The sequence below is a fragment of the Lutra lutra genome, chromosome 7, assembly GCF_902655055.1.
Source record: "Lutra lutra chromosome 7, mLutLut1.2, whole genome shotgun sequence".
Classification (NCBI taxonomy): domain Eukaryota; kingdom Metazoa; phylum Chordata; class Mammalia; order Carnivora; family Mustelidae; genus Lutra; species Lutra lutra.
In genome coordinates this window covers 118599012-118618340 of record NC_062284.1, presented here as the reverse complement: position 1 = coordinate 118618340, position 19329 = coordinate 118599012, and the positions used below count along the sequence as shown (strand labels likewise).

Here is a 19329-nt window from a genome sequence, read left to right as displayed (position 1 = left end):
TGGATCATCACAATCATATTAACAGACAAGGTGGAAATCCTCATCCCCTCCTTTACACTATCCTTAAGGACACCAGAACCTTGGGTGACAGTGAGTCACCTGTCTCCTACACTGGTCCTTTTTCCTGTATAGTCCTGTGTTCCCACGTAAGAAGAAAACAGGGAGGGCTAAGATTGTATTTTTAAGCCTGAAACAAAATAATTAAGATTACACTTGGCTGTCTTCTACTCTAGAGGAAGAGAGGCTGGGCTCTAAAAGGCCTATATAGAGCGTACAGGTGCCCCCGTAATCACACCCATGACTACGGAATATGTGCAGGAAGGCTGTGGGAAACCATGCATTCTTCCGTGTGTTACACAAACCAACAAAGAACAGCAAAGGATGTGAACGGAATTCACCAAAGACAACATGAAGGGCCAATCAGCGCATGCGTAACTGCTCAACGTCATGAATCGTGAGAAAATGCAAATTAAAACCACAAGGAGCTATGCCACAAACCCGCCAGAACCACTAAAATTAAACACCGACAATAATGACCACCAGCGAGTAATCTGCCGGGGAACCGGGTCTCTCACATGCTCTTAGTGAGAATGGAAACTGGTACAGTCACTTTGGGGAAAGGTCTGGCAGTTTCCTGAAAAAAACTAAACTTAGACTTACCCTGGGGCCCAGCAATTCTATTTTAGGCATTCCCCCAGGAAAAAAGGAAACTGGATTTCTACACACAGATGTGTGCACAGACATTCTCAGCAGCCGTGTTCCTAACAGCCGAGTGCTGCAAAGGGTCCGGGCATTCATCAGCAGGAGAACAGACAAATGAGCAGTGGTGTGGCCACAGGACAGAGCACCACCAGCAGTGAGAAGCCACTACTGACAAATGACCCAATGGGGCTGGATGTCAAAAACGTCACACTGAGCGAATGAAGCCAGACCCAAAGCGTGCGTACTATAGGACTCCAGTTACGTGGAATTCTAGAAGAGACAGTATTGAGTATGGAAAAAATTAGAACGGTAACTGTCCCTGGGGAGGTGGGGTGTGGACTGAGTGGAAGAGAGCAGGAGGAAATTTGGGGGGAGTGGGGGTCACGGTGATGTTCACTGAGGGCTGGCTTACACAGGTGTATGCACGTGTCCAAACTCAGCAAATGAAGATCTGTGTTACACTGTATGTAAATTTTAAGTCCAAAGGAAAAAGCTAAACGAACCTGAACTGCAGTTAATGACACGCATGCTGAAATATTCAGGGGGCAGTACACTGAGGCTGGCACCAAATAGGCTGGATTGAAGGACAGATGAACAGACGGACATGTGACAAGGCAGGCACAGTGAACTATTCATGGTAGAATGTAGAGGGTGGGATTAGGAGCATTCACTACAGAATTCTTTAAACTGACACTGTATTTTTAAAAAATTTCCACAATATCATGCTGTCAGGGGAAAAAAAAGGAGAGAGTAGTTGCCATCTTTTGTCATCTTCCAGAAAGTTCTGCGTCCACCTCCCCCTGGTCTAGGCCCAGCACCTCCTTTGCTTCCCCACAGTCAACAGGGGCCTGAGAAGTTGCCTTCCCAGCTTTCACATGCACACAAACCCTTCCTCTCCATCCTCTGCCCCAGGCCCTCCTAGGTTAACTCAAAACAACTGTCCCCAGTCCATTTAGAGTCAAAACAACTTTAACGAGAGGTGAGGAGATAAAATAGTGCTTCAGGAGCTCTAAACACGTCCATCATTCTGTAAGGAGCAAACTCTAAGTAGAACTAGTTCTCCCCGTAAGTACTATTTTATTTTTACTAAAAATCAACAGTATTTCAACATTCACATTATCTCTTAAAAAATGTTTACAGAGTTTTCTGACTTTAAAAGTGCATTTTGGGGGCACCTGGGTGGCTCAGTGGGTTAAAGCCTCTGCCTTTGGCTCAGGTCACGATCCCAGGGTCCTGGGATGGAGCCCCGCATCGCATCGAGGTGTCTGCTCAGCAGAGAGCCTGCTTCCCCCTCTCTCTCTGCCTGCCTCTCTGCCTACTTGTGATCTCTGTCAAATGAATAAATAAAATCTTTTTTTTTTTAAAAGTGAATTTTGTAAAACTGATTTTAATAGTTGCATTTTATAACAGATAAAAATGATAAAGGGAAAAAAGAGTCTTACTGAACTGTATTATTAAACGCCTACTTTCAGATATGTGTTTATGTGTTTGTATACATACACATATGTATTGTGTGTTGTGTACATATACCTTTTTAAAAAAAATAGCTGATACACAGCTTCGGGCTTTCCTCCCTACTTTTGTGTATTTCCCTGAACCATTTGCTTTAGAAAATACCGTTTTTATTGGCTTTGAATCGGTCCAGTGGAGGGGTAAGCCCTCATCTAGAAACATCTCTCTGCTGTTGGACATCTGGGTTTTATCTAATTTATCATTTATCATAGAATCTTAACTGGGAAGAACCTAGGCTTCATTTGGGGTTTTTGTTTTGTTTTGTTTTTGGTAAAATCCTTATCAAATGGTCAGCTGGACTTACATGGAACAATTCTAGAAGGAGGGAACACCACTTTGGAGGTTCAGCGAATGATATCATGCTGATATTTACTTTAAATTAATTCAGCTACAGGAAAAGGGAAGGGATGGGAAGAGAGGAAAGAAAAGAAAGAAAGAGGGGCAGGGCATGGGAAACGAACGTATTTAAATCGAGCACACACTTCTGCCCGGGATCCGCGCGGCAGCTCTGAGCCCCAGAGTGAGCTGGGCAGTGATAAATGTGCCTCTCCTTCAGTGTCTTTAATCCACACATGCTCTCATAGTGGTCGTCTACCCGGGTCCCTATTCCAACCCCATCATTTACTAACCAGTTGACTCTGACCAAATTATTTAAACCAAAACCCCCCCAAAACCTGTCTGTGCCTCAGTTTCCTCATCTGTGACATGGGGATAATAATGTTACCCATATCACAGAACACCAGGGATGATCAAAAAGTTTATATATTTCAAGTCCTTAGCCATACAGTAAGCACTAGACAAGTTAAAGTTATTATTTCATAAAACTTGGCTCCTAAACATATGCCCACTATTTCACCTGGTGTAGAGCTAACAACGGTCCACTCCATACATGGAGAAAAAGCAGAGCTGACGTTCTCTGAGAGCTAGTATATTAGCCCTAAGGAATTTTCCAAAGGTAATCTGGAATCCCATGAACTCTAAGCCCTGCTCACCACAATACACAATACACAAACGCACACCAGGTCACTGCTGGTAGGCTCACACTACTAGAAAATTTGCTTTGATACTGAGTCAGATCTCTCTTTCTAGAACTTCCGCTCATTGATCCTGGTTCTGCCTTCCCGAGTTACACTGAACACTGCCAATCCACCTTCTAGAAGGTGGTCCAGCAAAGCTTAAAAGACATGGACCATATTGCGGTCACAGGCCCAGGACCCACAAGGCCTCATCTGGTCCTCACAGGACGGTGCCAGGCGAGTCCTCCCAACGCTCCTGGTTTGTCAGTGCCCTGCGTGAAGTGTGAAAATTCTCAACCTGACAAAACATGTCCCCTGTCCTCTGACCAACTCACAGTGCCACGGGACCAATACTGCCCTAGATCTGGACACTAACAGTGGTACAGCTATTAATCCGGGTAAGACTTAGTTCAGCTAAGCTTCGGAATCTACTGGGAAATCACACCAATGCCCCATGCCCTTCCAGCAGCATCCTTACAATTTATATTAGTAAACTTCCCTCGTTAGTCTCCTCCTAAGGCCTGGGCCTCTCATTTGCAGAGATTTAAGAGCTGGTCATGGTGAATATTTCTGCTTTTTCATCTATTAAGAAGTAATAACCCTTTATCTTTACAAACTAATTTTTTAATCCTATAGATGATGTCTGATATCCGAGTGTGAGGCACAGCAGGAGTTAATAAATGAGGAAAGAGAGGCTCAGACAGGATTAGAGACTCAAGTGGGATTACATTATGAGTCAGTGGCCAAGTGAGAATGAGAACCAGAGTTCTCAGTTTCCCAATCTAGAAAGCAGCCTACCACACAACCCAGCTCATCTTCATTTGTGGCCCGGAAAAGAACATTCGAGGTTCAAGGAACACAGATTCCCCAAGAAAGCTGCTTCCTGGCAGCGTGATCCTGAGAGGCCACTGACCCTCTCTGAGGTTCCCTTTCCTCGTTCCTAAAATACGAGTGTGGCCCTCCTCGCAGAGCAGCTGTGAGGATCACACAGGCTAACAAGCACAGGCCCACAGTCAGCATTTGCTCGCCTCCCCTTTTCCTGGGTCCTACCACGTCTGTGGCCCCACATCACGGGGCCATGGGGAACCGAACAAGACTTCAAGGAGTATCAAAATTATTCAAAAATGTACAAAAACATTTTAATAGTCATTCACTCAGCCATAAGGTTTTAGGAGACTGCATGTAGATACAAATATCCACAGAGAAATCACAGATATAAACATATCATAAAGGAAATCTTAGTAGGAATTGCCTATGTGGTAAGGTATAATGTTGTGACTAATGACAAAATTTGGAGATGCAGCTATGTAATGGAAACCGAAATTTATTTTAAAAAGTAATTAGCCTATAAAGAATGATATTGGCCTCCTCTTGGCTTTACATTCCAATATTCTCTACCTTCAATTTTCATTACCTGTAAGCTGTCTGGGAAGAGAGATTATGTATGACTGCTTTGTGTTCCCAGCAGTGTCTTATAAACTACTCAGTGCCTAAGGGATTTAATAAGTACTTAATATTTTTAAAAATATTTTATTTATTTATTTGACACAGAGAGAGATCACAAGTAGGCAGAGAGGCAGGCAGAAAGAGAGGGGGGAGCAGGCTCCTGGCTGAGCAGACAGCCCGATGTGGGGCTTGATCCCAGGACCCTGAGATCATGACCTGAGCTAAAGGCAGAGGCTTAACCCACTGAGCCACCCAGGTGCCCCAATAAGTACTTAAATATTTTTGATTGACAGGGTGGAGGAGAAAAGTTTAATAAACTAATTACTGAAGTGAATACCATCGCCTCTTTTTTTCTCTGGTGACATATACTGGGAGCATTTTGAAAAAGTCATTACCACTTAATGTCACTTTTAAAATGGCTTACTTGGGGGACGGATGAATAAAAAGTGCTCGTGACTTTTTTTTTTTTTTTTTTTATTTGTCAGAGAGAGAGTGAGAGAGAGCGAGCACAGGCAGACAGAATGGCAGGCAGAGGCAGAGGGAGAAGCAGGCTCCCCGCCAAGCAAGGAGCCCGATGTGGGACTCGATCCCAGGACGCTGGGATCATGACCTGAGCCGAAGGCAGCTGCTTAACCAACTGAGCCACCCAGGCACCCCGCTCGTGACTTTTTAAAATGGCATACAGATCAGACCAAATGATTTCCAGATAGTTTGTCACAATTATTTATTTCAAGGTATTTTTAGATTCCCTCATTCAACAATTTACTAAAAACCTACTACACCCAGCACAATGCCAGGCACCACGGATAAGTGACTCAGACCTGGATCCTGACTACAAGGTTTGAGCTTTCACTTCAGAGTGTGAGATAAGACACATGCCCTAACAGCCCAGCGATGGGGGACACCCACCCCCCGGAATCCAGAAGGGAGGGGGGCAGACAGAGACTGCACACAGAGGGCTCGAGGGAGAAAGAAGTCACTTCCCACCAGTGAAAATCAGGAAAGACATGGTGACGCGTACCTTGCTATGTCTCCTCGGTAGAGAGACTTATACTCCCAGTTGGCCGGATCCGGTTTCTTGTCTGTTCTGAAGGTTTCTCCTGTCAGAGCCTGCACGTCCTCAAGCCAAACAAAGCGACGCCCAACATCATCAGCAGCATGACCTTCTTGCCTGTGGGACACAAGAGTGAGGAACAAAGAGGGAGAAGCACTTTGGAACCTTCTAGCGACATCGTCCACCTTTTCAGAAAAATGAAAGTCAAACATTTCCACACTGATGCGCACATAGCATCAAACACACTCAAGTATGTAACGCGCGCACGTGCCACAGACGAAGAGGACGCCTGCTGTGGAAAAAGCTTTAAGATAGCAAGCGAGAACTGTCAACGCTAAGCGGCACTTCACCAAGAAGTCACCTTATCTCAGAAATTAACCTAACACAAGAGTTGTTATTTTTTTAAAGATTTACTTATTTATGTTGGAGACAGGGAGAGAGATGCAGCACGCAGGGAGGGCGAGAAGGGAGAGGGAGAGGAAACTTCGACTCCCCACAGAGCATGGAGCCCAGAGTTCGATCCCAACGGCCCTGAGAGCACAACCTGAGCCAAAATCAAGAGTCAGATGCCTAACTGACTGAGTCACCCAAGCGCTCCTAGAAGTTCTTTTTATTTATTTTTAAAGATTTTATTTATTTATTTGACAGACAGAGATCACAAGCAGGCAGAGAGGCAGGTAGACAGAGAGGAAGGGAAGCAGGCTCCCTGCTGAGCAGAGAGCCCGATGCTTTGCTCAATCCCAGGACCCTGGGATCATGGCCCGAGCCAAAGACAGAGGCTTCAACCCACTGGGCCACCCAGGCACCCCTAGATGTTCTTTCTAAATATTCCATCAAATGACTGTAACTAGAATTTTAAATATATTTATAAACAAGTTCTCTTAAAAATAAATAAATATAGTGGGTTGCCCTTGCTTACCCTAACTCATTTGAAAGTGCTCAGCTTCTTCCAACTCAAACCTGAATGACAACAAAGCCACAGTTCCGAATGGGTCAGTCTCACATATTATTCAGGCCTGACTAAATCTCATTTTTGTTTAAAGATTTTTTTTTAATTTATTTTAAAGATTTTTTTTTTTTTTTGACAGACAGAGATCACAAGTAGGCAGAGAGAGAGAGAGAGGAGGAAGCAGGCTCCCTGTGGACCAGAGAGCCCGATGTGGGGCTCGATCCCAGGACCCTGGGATCATGACCCGAGCCGAAGGCAGAGGCCCTAACCCACTGAGCCACACAGGCACCCCAAGATTTTATTTATTTATTTGACAGACAGAGATCACAAGCAGGCAGAGAGGCAGGCAGACAGAGAGGAAGGGAAGCAGGCTCCCTGCTGAGCAGAGAGCCCCATGCTTTGCTCGATCCCAGAACCCTGGGATCATGACCCGAGCCGAAGGCAGAGGCCCTAACCCACTAAGCCACACAGGCACCCCAAGATTTTATTTATTTATTTGACAGACAGAGATCACAAGTAGGCAGAGAGGCAGACAGAGGTCGGGGTGGGGGGGAGCAGGCTCCCGCTCCCCGCTGAGCAGAGAGCCCGATGTGGGGCTCAATCCCAGGACCCTGGGACCATGACCTGAGCCGAAGGCAGACGCTTAACCCACTGAGCCTCCCAGGCGCCCCTCAATGTCGTTTTTATAGCCCAGGCTCTGTGGGCTGCCACCCTCCTACACCAAGGCCAGAGAGAGCCCACTGTGAGCCAAGACCCTTTCTTATTCCTCTGAGCCAACCTGAGAGTCGGCGGACTTCCAGCTGAGATACAAATGAAACCGCTTCCCTAGGAGTCAAACGCAAGAGGGAGGGAAAGTTGTTCTGGCATCTAGTATCTTCCCTCCTCTGAGGAGAAGCAGCCACAAGAAGCTGCCAAAGTAGTCAAAACAGCCCTTAACCTTGTTCCATCGTAGCTTTTTGACTCTGCCCAGATAGAAATAAAGATTCTGAAAGCTTCTAAGTCATCCTGGGCTGGGAATACAGAGGAATGGCATTTTGGGGACACAAAGTAGCTTGCAGTGGGCGTTTGCTGAATAGGTTAAAATACATGGTGATTTTTAACAAGTTCCCCCTCAGAACACCTGTGGAGGGTTTTCTGTCCACAAACACTGCAAGGGGCAGCCAAGGGAAGGAATGAGATGGATGCATTCCAGAAAGAAATGGAAAGCCTACGGGGGAGGGAGGAGGGAGCAGACCACCCCTGGGGGGGTAAACGAGCTCTGATCCTCTCCTATTGGGTACTGGGGTAGAAAGCAGGCTGTGGTCTGGGCTGTGCCCTAGAAGAATATACCCCCACCCGGAGCTGAAGAGCTCACCTTAGGAGATAGAGGTCCCTGAGAAGCCCCAGGAGACGTCGTCCCGCCCCCACCCTAAAATAGAGCTCCTATATGGTACCCGATACCCCCAGGAACCCACTTTCCTGACATCATGGAAATTCTCTCACAGCTCACAAACATCTTATTAGTCCTTGTCTCCAGGTCATCTTCCCAGGAAGAGACTACAGAAGTCCACAGTAAGAAAGTAAGCGAGAAGATAAGAACAGCCGATTTTGATCTTAATGGGGGTATTCTGAAAAATATCAATGAACTTAAAAATGCCATCTGGATCACAGACCCATCAAGAGGCTCTAAAGCTCACCCCTGATTGATTACCCACAGGCTGGAATTAATTACCTTCCAGGTTCTAATGGCAGTTCCTGTGTGGGTTCAGAAAATCCTTTAAAACTCATTTTCCTCAACTCTTTAAAAAAAAAAAAAAAAAGACTGAGTTTTCAGAAGAAACAATGATTAACATATGTTGCTCTGAAGACATACTGAGAAGCAAAAGCATCAATAACGTATCCATTCATTCACACAACAGAAATGTACTTTTTCCCAGGCCAGCTGCTGAGAGGGTACAGGGGCAAGCCAGACGGGAGTGATTCCTGCCCACAGAAACTCAAAGTCAGAACCTTCTTATTCTCCCCTCCTAGAGCAAGCCTGGGTTACAGACAGAGCCTGGAAGCGTAGAGATGGCTGAATCCGGACGCCCTGAGCCATAGTGGCCTGCGAGGCTCTCCACAGGTCTGGTGGCAGAAGGATCCACAGGAGGACTCAGCATCCACCTGTCTGATGCAGACCCTATGGGTCAGATTCCAGACTCACAGCACCACAGAGCTCTCACTGACGTCGCTGGGACATCTAAGCAAATAATCCCTGAAGAGTCCAAAAAGTTTTAATAGCACTAAATTTTTTAAGTATGCCTTGGACAGGGACTTCAATCTTCTCTCCTCTAGCCCATACAAACAAAGAAAAGAAAAAAGTGAAGAAATAACTCAATTCCACCCCACGCAGTCTGTCGTGGCATGGGAGAAGGACCCTCCATGGGGGAGCAGAGGGAGAGGTAGAGGGGAGCAGAGGGGAGCTACCGCTGAGCGCCTATGCAGCCCTCACTGCAGCACGATGGGAGCAATAGGCTCAAGGGAGACGGAGCAAAATGTGGGGAGAAGCAAAGCCCCCAGGAGAGGAAACACTGTGGTCACGGGCCAGTCCACACTTTCCACATAGTACTGGAAAGTAATGTGACCTGGGAAAAGGACAAGAGCAACGATGATCCTGTTACACAGCCCGCGACCAAAGAGTGTGGGTCTCGCGTGGCTGATGCGAGTGATCAGAAGGAAGAGAGACACTACGGAAGAGAAATAAGACATTCCTCTTACTCTAACCCTCACAGACGGAGCCCCAACTATGTAGTGAACTGGCCCAGATTCCCACAGCATGGCACATCGGCCATCTTTCAAAATCCCAAAGACCTTTCGTCTGCATCAGATTTTGACATGATCATTATTGTGTCTAAATAACATTTCTCAAAATCACAGCCCTGATTTTTTTTTTTTTTTAAAGATTTTATTTATTTATTTGTCAGAGAGAGCGAGGGAGAGAGAGCGAGCACAGGTAGACAGAATGGCAGGCAGAGGCAGAGGGAGAAGCAGGTTCCCTGTCGAGCAAGGAGCCCGATGCGGGACTCGATCCCAGGACGCTGGGATCATGACCTGAGCCGAAGGCAGCTGCTTAACCAACTGAGCCACCCAGGCGTCCCACAGCCCTGATTTTTTTTTTTTTTTTTTTAAAGATTTTATTTATTTATTTGAGAGAGAGACAGTGAGAGAGAGCATGAGCTAGGAGAAGGTCAGAGAGAGAAGCAGACTCCCCGTGGAGCTGGGAGCCCCATGCGGGACTCGATCCCGGGACTCCAGGATCATGACCTGAGCCGAAGGCAGTTGTCCAACCAACTGAGCCACCCAGGCGTCCCAGCCCTGATTTTTTTAATGAAAATTTTCTTTCTTTTTTTTAAATGTGACCTCATGGCACAGCTCTATTTGGGTGTGTTTTAGACTCCATTTGACTGAGTGGCTAAATAGTCATTCAAATGTCTCATTTGTGGCAACTGAAGGGAAAAAATACAAACTTTGAAAAGTCACAGATATTTGAGAACAGAAAACCCACCTTGGCTTCTCAGATTCCCTTCTACTGTCTCCAGTGCTTCTGGAAGTTTTGTCCTTTTCAGGCTCACTATCTGGCTCGGAGCCACTGCTACTGGCCTGCCCACGTTTTCTCTTGGTTTTCTTGTGGTGATGCTTCCTCTTCTTCTTCTTCTCTTTCTTTTTTTTCCTGCTCGTTTGTCTGGGCTTTCTGTTAGCGTCACTTTCATCTGAAGGCTCTGATTTCAGGGGACTCCTGTTTTGGGAAAATCAACATTGGAATTATTTTCAGATGAGAAGTAGGGAAAAGACTATGTAAATAAGCAAGCAAATGTATAAAAGAGAACTCCAGAAATGCCTGCAGGGGCTTACCATTAGCCCACATACTTATATAGTGCCTTCCCAGATCACGACTCCCCTTAAGGATTTAAGAGTTGGACCCCACTCCGACCCCGGGGGGAAAAAAAAAAAAGAGTTGGCCCTAAACCAACAGTAGGTGAATTCTAATTTTAATAGCTTCTAAACCTGGACTTTCACACCTGTACATTTTTTTTTTCAGATTTTATTTATTTTTTTGTCAGAGAGAGAGAGCACAAGCAGGCAGAGTGGCAGGCAGAGGCAGAGAGAGAAGCAGGCTCCCCACTGGAAAAGAAGCCTGATGAAGGACTCGATTCCAGGACCCTGGGATCGTGACCTGAGCCAAAGGCAGCCTCTTAACCGACTGAGCCTCCCAGGCATCCCACATCTGTACGTTTTTAAATGAAAATAATCTACCAGTTATTTTATCAAATACAGTATTTTCTGAAGCAATCTTATAAAGGGTTTATTTTCAGTCCTAAACATTAGGGCAGCATGTCCTAAAAAAAATTTTTTTTAAATTAAAAAAGGTTTAATTCTGGTCTTGTTTTTAAAGGTTATGATGAGCCCTTCCACATTATTGAAATGTCTATGGACAACTCTCCCTCTGGCATCAACTAGTGTCCATTTCTAAAGGTTTCTTGCACTTTTGAAGGACTGCCTTCCTGGGGCTTTTTTTTTTTTTTTTTAAGATTTTATTTATTTGACAGACAGAGATCACAAATAGGCAGAGAGGCAGGCAGAGAGAGTGGGGGAAGCAGGCTCCCTGCTGAGCAGAGAGCCTGATGTGGGGTTCGATCCCGGTACCATGAGACCATGACCTGAGCTGAAGGCAGAGGCTTAACCTACTGAGCCACCCAAGTGCCCCTGGGGGCTCCTCATCTTAATGAGACCACCTAGTCCATATTTGAAAGAGGGCTCACTTCTCAATTCGATGCTCTACCACAACTTCTTTCAAAGCCTGGTGCAGATGTGTGCCCTTCTGTTGTCCCCAAGTTTTCATGAGATTTTATCCGATGTTGTATCACACCAGCCTCTTCCATTTTTCCCAAAATGGTGAAAATGCAACTGAGGGAACATTGGAGTTACAGTATTCTAAAGGTTACTAGCGAGGTCAGTCAAATTACTCAATAGTCACAATGGTGCCATTTCCCTTGTGGCCTTGTTACTGGCGCCGTGTCACACACTTGCCACTACAAAAGGCAAAGCAGGGAAAGAGGAATAAATCATCTATGAGTGAGGAGAGGGAAAACAAAGGGCACCTCATTAGTTCGAGTAAAAAGAAGAGTTGTAATTCGCTCTTTTATCACAGGGTTTCCTAAGGAGGGTTTTTCGAACCCAGAGACAGACAACACGCAGACAAAAATGAAAAATCCATCTTTCAGAAAAACTACCTCGTCGGCGATGACCCTTCAGAAACCAGGGCAGTGGCCTCCTCAGGCTGTTGGCTCAGAGAGGGTACGGCTCCAACACAAAAGCTCGGGTTGCTCAGCCAATCTAATTCTGCGCAGGCAAAAGGGGGAGAAAAGATCAATGAAATTAGCTCAATGTGATTTCGAAAGCAGGAAATCCATCTCACCAGCTGCCATCCTCATTCCCAGCCAATGTCGGCCAGACAGTCCGCAGAGTTCGAAGGGAAGTCATGAAATTTTCATTTCACCGGGGCGCGGAGCTTTCACACACCCGAAAGTGTTTAAGACTGAAATTCTCTTGTGCGATCAGGCTGCAGCGTAAGCAAAAGCCGTGTAACAAGTGTGGCTTAAAAAAGCAGGGGGGCTTCACGGATTCCATCCACACACTAAGGAGCAGGGATGTTTCCAAAGCATTAGGACTGAATGACCTCAAATCTGAAGCAGACAATCCCGAAAAGCTTCAGAATCAAATCATGCACAAAACCCTCCATGTTTAATATCGTTACAGAAGATTAAGACATTTCTCTTCAAAAAAGATTCTGTTCTTGGTAACTTAACATAGGCCTTTCCTTAAACAGTATTCCTCTTTGAAAATAAAAACACGAGGTGTCATCTTTGCTAACGCTAAAATGACATAAAGTGTTCATAATGATTATCTCTGGGTGGTGAGATTAAATGTCCAAATTTTTTCCTCTTTCTGCTTATCCACTAATTTCCAACTCCTCTGGAATGAAGTCTTTCTAAGTTATTTATTTCCTAACCTTTTAGGAGTCTTAACTGTAAAGGAAAGGAAAAAACCAGGGGATGGTGGATGGCGGTGGCAAGGGGGCCCCAGGAGGGGTCTGGAGGTTGACCTGTTTTGTTCTAGGATGAGGCCAGAGCACCCGTGACATGGATCAAGTTAGGAGACAGAAGGGGAACTGCACTTAACAGTCATCCTGGGATATAATCTACACACTAGGTTCAGCCATTTAAACGTATAACCTGTGGTCTTTGGTATATTTAGAATTGTTCACAAGGCACCTTGCTGGCTCCGTCAGCAGAGCATGCGACTCTTAATCTTGGAGTCATGAGTTCAAGCCCCGTGTTGGGCATAGAATTTACTTTAAAAACAAACAAACAAAAAAACCACATCAGAATTGTTCAACTATCACCATAAAATAATTTTAGAGCATTTTCATCATCCCCAAAAGAAACCCCATACGTATTACCAGTTACCATTGCTCATCTCCGGCTCTCCCACACCAGGCAACCACTAATCGGTCTCTACAGATCTGCTGATTTGGGACGCTGAACATAAATGAGATCACACCATACAGTCTTTTGTAACTGGTTTCTTTTATTCAGCATAGTGTGTTTAAGGCTTATCCATGCTGTGGCATATATCCACGCTCTATTCCTTTTTATTGCCAAATAATATTCCATTTTATGGACAGCCCACATTTTGTTCATTCATTGGCTGATGGACACCTGGACGTCGTTTTGGTTATCGTGAACAATGCTGCTGGGAACACTCAAGTATGTAAGCTTTTCTACGGACATGTGTTTTCATTGCTGTTGGCTGGATATACAGGAGGAATGCTGGGTCATGTGGTAACTCATGTTGAGCGTTTTAAGGAAATGCCAGACTGGTTTCCAAATTGGCTATACCACTTTACAGCCCCAGTAACAGTGTGTAAGGATTCTGATTTCTCCAAATCCTTAGCAATTTGTTACTGGCGGTGTTTGAGATTACAGCTATCCTATATCCTACTGGCTGTGAAGCCTTTTCTCATTGTGCTTTTGGTTTCCGTTTCCCTGGTGACTGATGGAAAGCTTCTTTTCATGTGTTTATTGACCATTCACATTTGAACAGTGATAGTCAAATCCTTTGCAATTTTTTAATTGGGTTGCCTTTTTAGGATTGTGCTGGAAGAGAACTTTTCATGTTCTGTCTGCTAGTCCCCGATGATTCCCACATCCTAGTGAGGAGATGCTGAAACATGTGCTCTATGATGACAGGTACTTTGTCTGACTCACTGTTGTATCCATGAGCAATGCCTGGCAGGCGTCAGGAGGAGTTTAATAAACGTGTGGGAAAGAGGGGAGGGAGGCAGGCAGGCAGGAACATTCCTAAAGAGGAAAGGTACATCAAAAGAAAAGGGAGGGGCGTCAGGTGGCTCAGTCAGTTGAGCGTCCAATTCTTTTTCTTTTTTTAAAGATTTTATTTATTTGACAGAGAGCGACACAATGTGAGAGGGAACAGAAGCAGGCTTCCTGCTGAGCAGGGAGCCCCATGCGGGGCTCAATCCCAGGACCTTGGGATCATGACCTGAGCTGAAGGCAGACGCTTAATGACTGAGCCACCCAGGTGCCCCCTGAGCATCCAATTCTTGATTTTGGCGCAGGTCATGATCTCAGGGTCATGAGACTCTCAGAGACTCTCAGAGCTCTGCAGGGAGTCCACTTGACATTCTCTCTCTCTCTTTCCCTCTCCCCCTCCACCAGCTGCCTCACTCGCGTGCTTTCTCTGTCTCAAACAAATAAATAAAATCTTTTAAAAAAACAGTAGGGGGAGAAGAGAGGGATTCTAACTTATTAAGTGCCTACTGAAGGCCAAACACCAGGTAAAGGACTTTCCATCCTTAAGTACAAAAACAACTCCCTACAGAAGGTATTACGGTCTCCTGTACAGGAGACTAAGGCTCCAAGCACATAAGTGATGTGTAAGGTCATACCCAGCGACTGCTGACCAACCAACCACTCAGGCAATCGCTCTTCTATTGTCTTTTTCTTTCTGACACTGATTCCCTTCCTTTGGGTCTAATTCCTGGCGAGAGGTATGTCAAAAATAGTTCCTGTTGCTCAGAGATCATGATTATTTCCACAATAACTGGATTTTCCCATGAACAAGGGAAAAGTGAGAAAAGATAGAGCAAACAATATGCAAGGAGAGATGCTCTCAAACGATTCCAGTATATTTTTCCATAAATATTGTAGATAATGAGGATAGCTTGGAGAAAACGTAAAGAAACCCAGATGTCAAAACAACATAAAAGTGTGTGATTCTCAATCCTTCAGAAAGTACAAGAAAAGGAGTTTTTAAGGGAGCAATTAAGACTCTGCCATAGAAGACCACCGTGGAAAAAGAGTAGTATACTAAAAAAGAGTATACTAAAAAACTAAAAACTCTCATGGTTCTAACCCAAATCATCACTGAACTTCTCCGTGACCTTCATTTCACTCAAATGACCTTTTGTCAGAACAAAGGGTATTTGCACCTGACAAGAAGCGGCTGCTGCCTTTTCTTCTTCCTGGGAGCACAGGAGCAGTGAACATGGAATGTCAGAAGTAATCATCACTGGATGCCACGCATGCAGGAATTTTGGAGATCATCTAGTCCAGAGATTTTAAAACTCTTTTTAGCCAAAGAAAACATGCTCAAACAAAATGTTTCAGAGAAGCCCAATAGGCAGAACAGCAGAAGTAGGGCTGCTCCTGGGGGTCCGGAGGGAGGGGGAGGCGGCTCTGAGAAGGCTCTCTGCGGCACAGATGGGACACCACCCCCTCACTTACAGATCAACAGCAGGGGGCCCAAAGAAGTTCAGTCACAGGGCCAAGGGCACACACCTGAATCGGATCTGCACTCCTCCACCAGGTCTCCCCACCACACCAGGGTGCTACTTTTCCTTCCCTCAACTAAGGAGCGGGTTTTCCTGAAGTCTCCTGGCAACAGATACATGAGGCTCTCGTGGCAATATTCACATTACAATCTCATTATCTGCATGGCAGTCTTCCTATTTTATGCTAGGGCAAAAGGCAAAACAACTCAAATCCTTACAGGGACCAGGTTAGTAGTGATCACTGTGACACTGTAGGGAGTGAGAATGGAAAAAAGAAAAAGACAAAAACATTTTGCCAGCTGAACAAATCCAGCAAACTGGTTTCCAGTGCTTGCATCCAAGTTTCCAGCTCGCCTACCCTCCTCCCATTCCTTTCTTTCTAAACTAAATGCAACAGGAGGGGAGAGGTCATGACTACTCACTCCTGTATTCCCAAACCCCTAGCACAGCACCTTGGCACAAAGTAACTGGAACCAATAAATATTTGTTGAGTCAATAAAATGACTGGGGACCTGAGCCAGATCTTCATATCTCTGTATCCCCAGCACCTAACTGACTGCACTGAAGGAATCTGAAATCATCAAAAGCATGCCATTATCTAGGTATAAATACAACTATTTTAATTCTTCCAATCTTCACTGTAAATGGAGATTTACTCATTAAAGAATGAAGTACTGAATACCGCCTATGTGCCCAGGCACATCCCAGGCTTTGGGGGTACAGTGGGAATAAGGCAGGCCAGGTCTCTGCTCATGTGGGATTTATACTTAATGATAAACTTAACTGTTCATGGAATACATGTAGATTATTAAATTAAATTCTGATTACATGGTATCCTGGAAGAAGTTATTTGACATTAAAAGATAATTTATTAATCAGATTGCAAAGGGTTTTTTCTATATTTACCTACATCCTCACGCGATTTACAAGTTCCTGTGATAGACATCAAATACGTATTTAGATCATTGTGTCAATACCAAGCAGGACGTAACATATTACAGAAGGATGAGCAGGATACAGCATGCCTAGGGTTTAGATAGAGAAGCTGACTGGCTGACAAACCTTTTGTCCCTGCAGGTTAGTAAATAAGCACAGGTTGAACCTGTCTGGAAATCAGCACTCTGTGATACACAAACACACAAACACACACACACACAGCCCTAGGAAAAGAAGGGTAGAAGCATCAGGCAGAAAACCACTTTAGAACCACCGCCTAACAAAAATCAGGCAGGTAGCTGGAAGAACTACGCATGTGTAATTTTACAGAAAATTATATAATGAACATCCCTAAGTTGACACGCTTTTTATGATAAGTTCATGATAAATTTATGATAATCAGCATGCTATGTCCCCATTGCTAGTGAAAATGCTCTAATTCAATTCCACTGGATGGAGGGATGATGAAATCACCATGAATCATTTTAAATTAAAAAAAAAATTTTGAATCACAACCGGATAAAACATCCCAGTTCACCCCTTGCCCATTCTATTATAACAAAACAGCACTGATTACTGGTTTCTGCGAACTACAGTGAGCACCATGCCTCCAGGAATAATTCAGAAGACACTTCCAAGGTTGAGGGTAATCAGTTAGCATATATACTAGGGAAGGGGACTGTCCCTTCAACAAGAGCGAGCCAAGCTCTTCATTTTGATCAAAATCCTTCTTTTCCGACAAGGAAACTGAGCACGCAAACATCTGTACACAAAGCACCAGCAAACGTGGCTAAAAACTGCTTTTAAGATGGTGATTACAGAGTACCCAGCCAAAGTCAGCCCTTCTCCGGAGTTAACCTGCAATTTGAAGAGACCCGGGAATCCCAAAAGTAATATTTAAGGAGTCCAAACCCCAACATCCTAATATCACAGTGTGATTTATAATGCAAGTGTCTAAACTAGAAGGACCTGTGTTCAGATACTGGCTTTACTGTTTACTGGTAGTGCAACTCTTAACAAAATACTTAATCTCGGACTCTTTTTTTCACTCAGGTTGGTTTTTTTTTTCCTTACTGAAAGCCAGGCACTGTTCTAGGAGCTAGGTATACACAGCAAACAGGACAAACGCATCCTGACCCTAGGGCACTGACACACTTGCAGTCACTTACATGCAAAGTGACAAATGTCAAGACAAAACACCCAGGGTCTAATGGGAGCACATTTGACCCGGACTAGGTATGGGTCAGAAGAAGCTGCCTGGAAGAACAGCTAGGCAAGACCAGGAGGAGGAGTGAGGCTAACCTGCTCCTAGGGAGAGTCTAGGTAGAAGAAGTGGCAGTACAAAGGCTTGAAAGCGGAAAAGCGGGGCTCTGGAAACCAGCAGGAAGCTGTCATGTCTGGACCACTGGGAGGGAGAGCAAGTGGGGGCACAATGAAGCTGGAGAGGCTGGGGGCCTTACAAACATGTCAGAGTTTGGGCTTACCCTAAAAGCAAGGGACAGACACTCAAGAGCTCTGCACCAGAGGGACAAAGTCAGATCCAGGATTCTGAAGGGCAGCGGCGAACAGCAGTCTGCGAGAGCGCATGTTCGTAGCTGGGCTGCCGGAGCTCAGATCCTAGTTCTGCGGCTGCCAGCCACCTGCCCGCAGATGGGTTACTTATGGGCTCTGTGACTCCACTTCCTCCTCCTTAAAAACCCAGAGAATAGTACCAGCTTCATAGGGTCACGACTCAGTGAGTTAATATTTGTAAAGCGTTCATACCAGCGAATGGCACATGGTGTTTTTAAATAAATGCACTTTAACATTCCGCCTACAGTGTGGAGAGTGGTTCAGGGAGGGAAGGTGGGACTGGAGACGGGGAGACTGTTAGGAGGTTGTCGTCACTCCAGGGGGTGAGGACAGACAGAACTGGGAAGTGGCAGTGAGAATAGGGGTAAGCTAGTGAACCGAAGAGTTACCTGGCTCAGGAGAACATTAGCGAACTGAATTCAACAGTACATTGAAAGGATCCTACACCACGATCGGGTGAGATTTATTCCAGGTTTGGTTCGCAATCCACAAATCAATCGGCATGATACACAAGAACAAAATAAAGGATAAAAACCATACCACCTCAATGGATGCAGAAAAAGCATTGAACAAAGCTCAATAGCCTTTCATGATCAAAACTCCCAGCCAAGCGGGTATAAATATATCTCCACGTAATAAGGGCCATACAGGACAAACGCACAGCCAGCATTATACTCAATGGTGAAAAACTGGAAGCCCTTTCTCTAAGATCAGGAGTAAGCCAAGGATGCCCGCTCTTGCCACTTTCATTTAACACAGCACTAGAACTCCCAGCTACAGCAACCAGACAAGAAATAAAAGGCATCCAAATTAGTAAGGAAGAAGTAAAGCCATCACTGTTTGGAGAGGACATGATACTATATACAGAAAACCATAATGACTCCACAAAAAAACTTTTAGAATAAATGAATTCAGTAAAGTTGCAGGATACAAAATTGATATACAGAAACCTGATGTGTATCTATACACTAATTACAAACTATCAGAAAGGAAAATAAAAAAACAATCCTATCTACAACTGCATCAGAAAGAATAAGATGCCTAGGAATAAATTTAACTGAGGAAGTGAAAGACCAGCACTCCAAAAACTGTAATACACCAATGAAAGAAACTGAAGATGACACAAATGGTATAAAAGATACTACAGGGGCACCTGGGTGGCTCAGTGGGTTAAAGCCTCTGCTTTGGCTCGGGTCATGATCCCAGGGTCCTGGGATCGAGCCCCACATCGGGCTCCCTGCTCGGCAGGGAGCCTGCTTCCTCCTCTCTCTCT

The 19329-nt window shown here is 45.0% G+C and overlaps 1 protein-coding gene across 3 annotated transcripts in view; it reads right to left on the bottom strand.

The window, feature by feature from the left end:
- The window catches only part of NRDE2 (NRDE-2, necessary for RNA interference, domain containing), a 58855-nt gene that overhangs the window by 30068 nt on the left and 9458 nt on the right, over positions 1–19329 (bottom strand). For all 3 annotated transcript variants that reach the window (XR_007128590.1, XM_047736395.1, XM_047736396.1), the window contains exons 2-4: positions 11929–12037; positions 10203–10433; positions 5698–5847 (exon numbers count right to left, since the gene is read on the bottom strand). Coding sequence is in view for 2 of the 3 variants with exons in the window: in XM_047736395.1 (XP_047592351.1) it covers positions 5698–5847; positions 10203–10433; positions 11929–12037 (490 nt within the window). In the remaining variant the exon portion in view is untranslated. The remainder of the gene's footprint in view (positions 1–5697; positions 5848–10202; positions 10434–11928; positions 12038–19329) is intronic.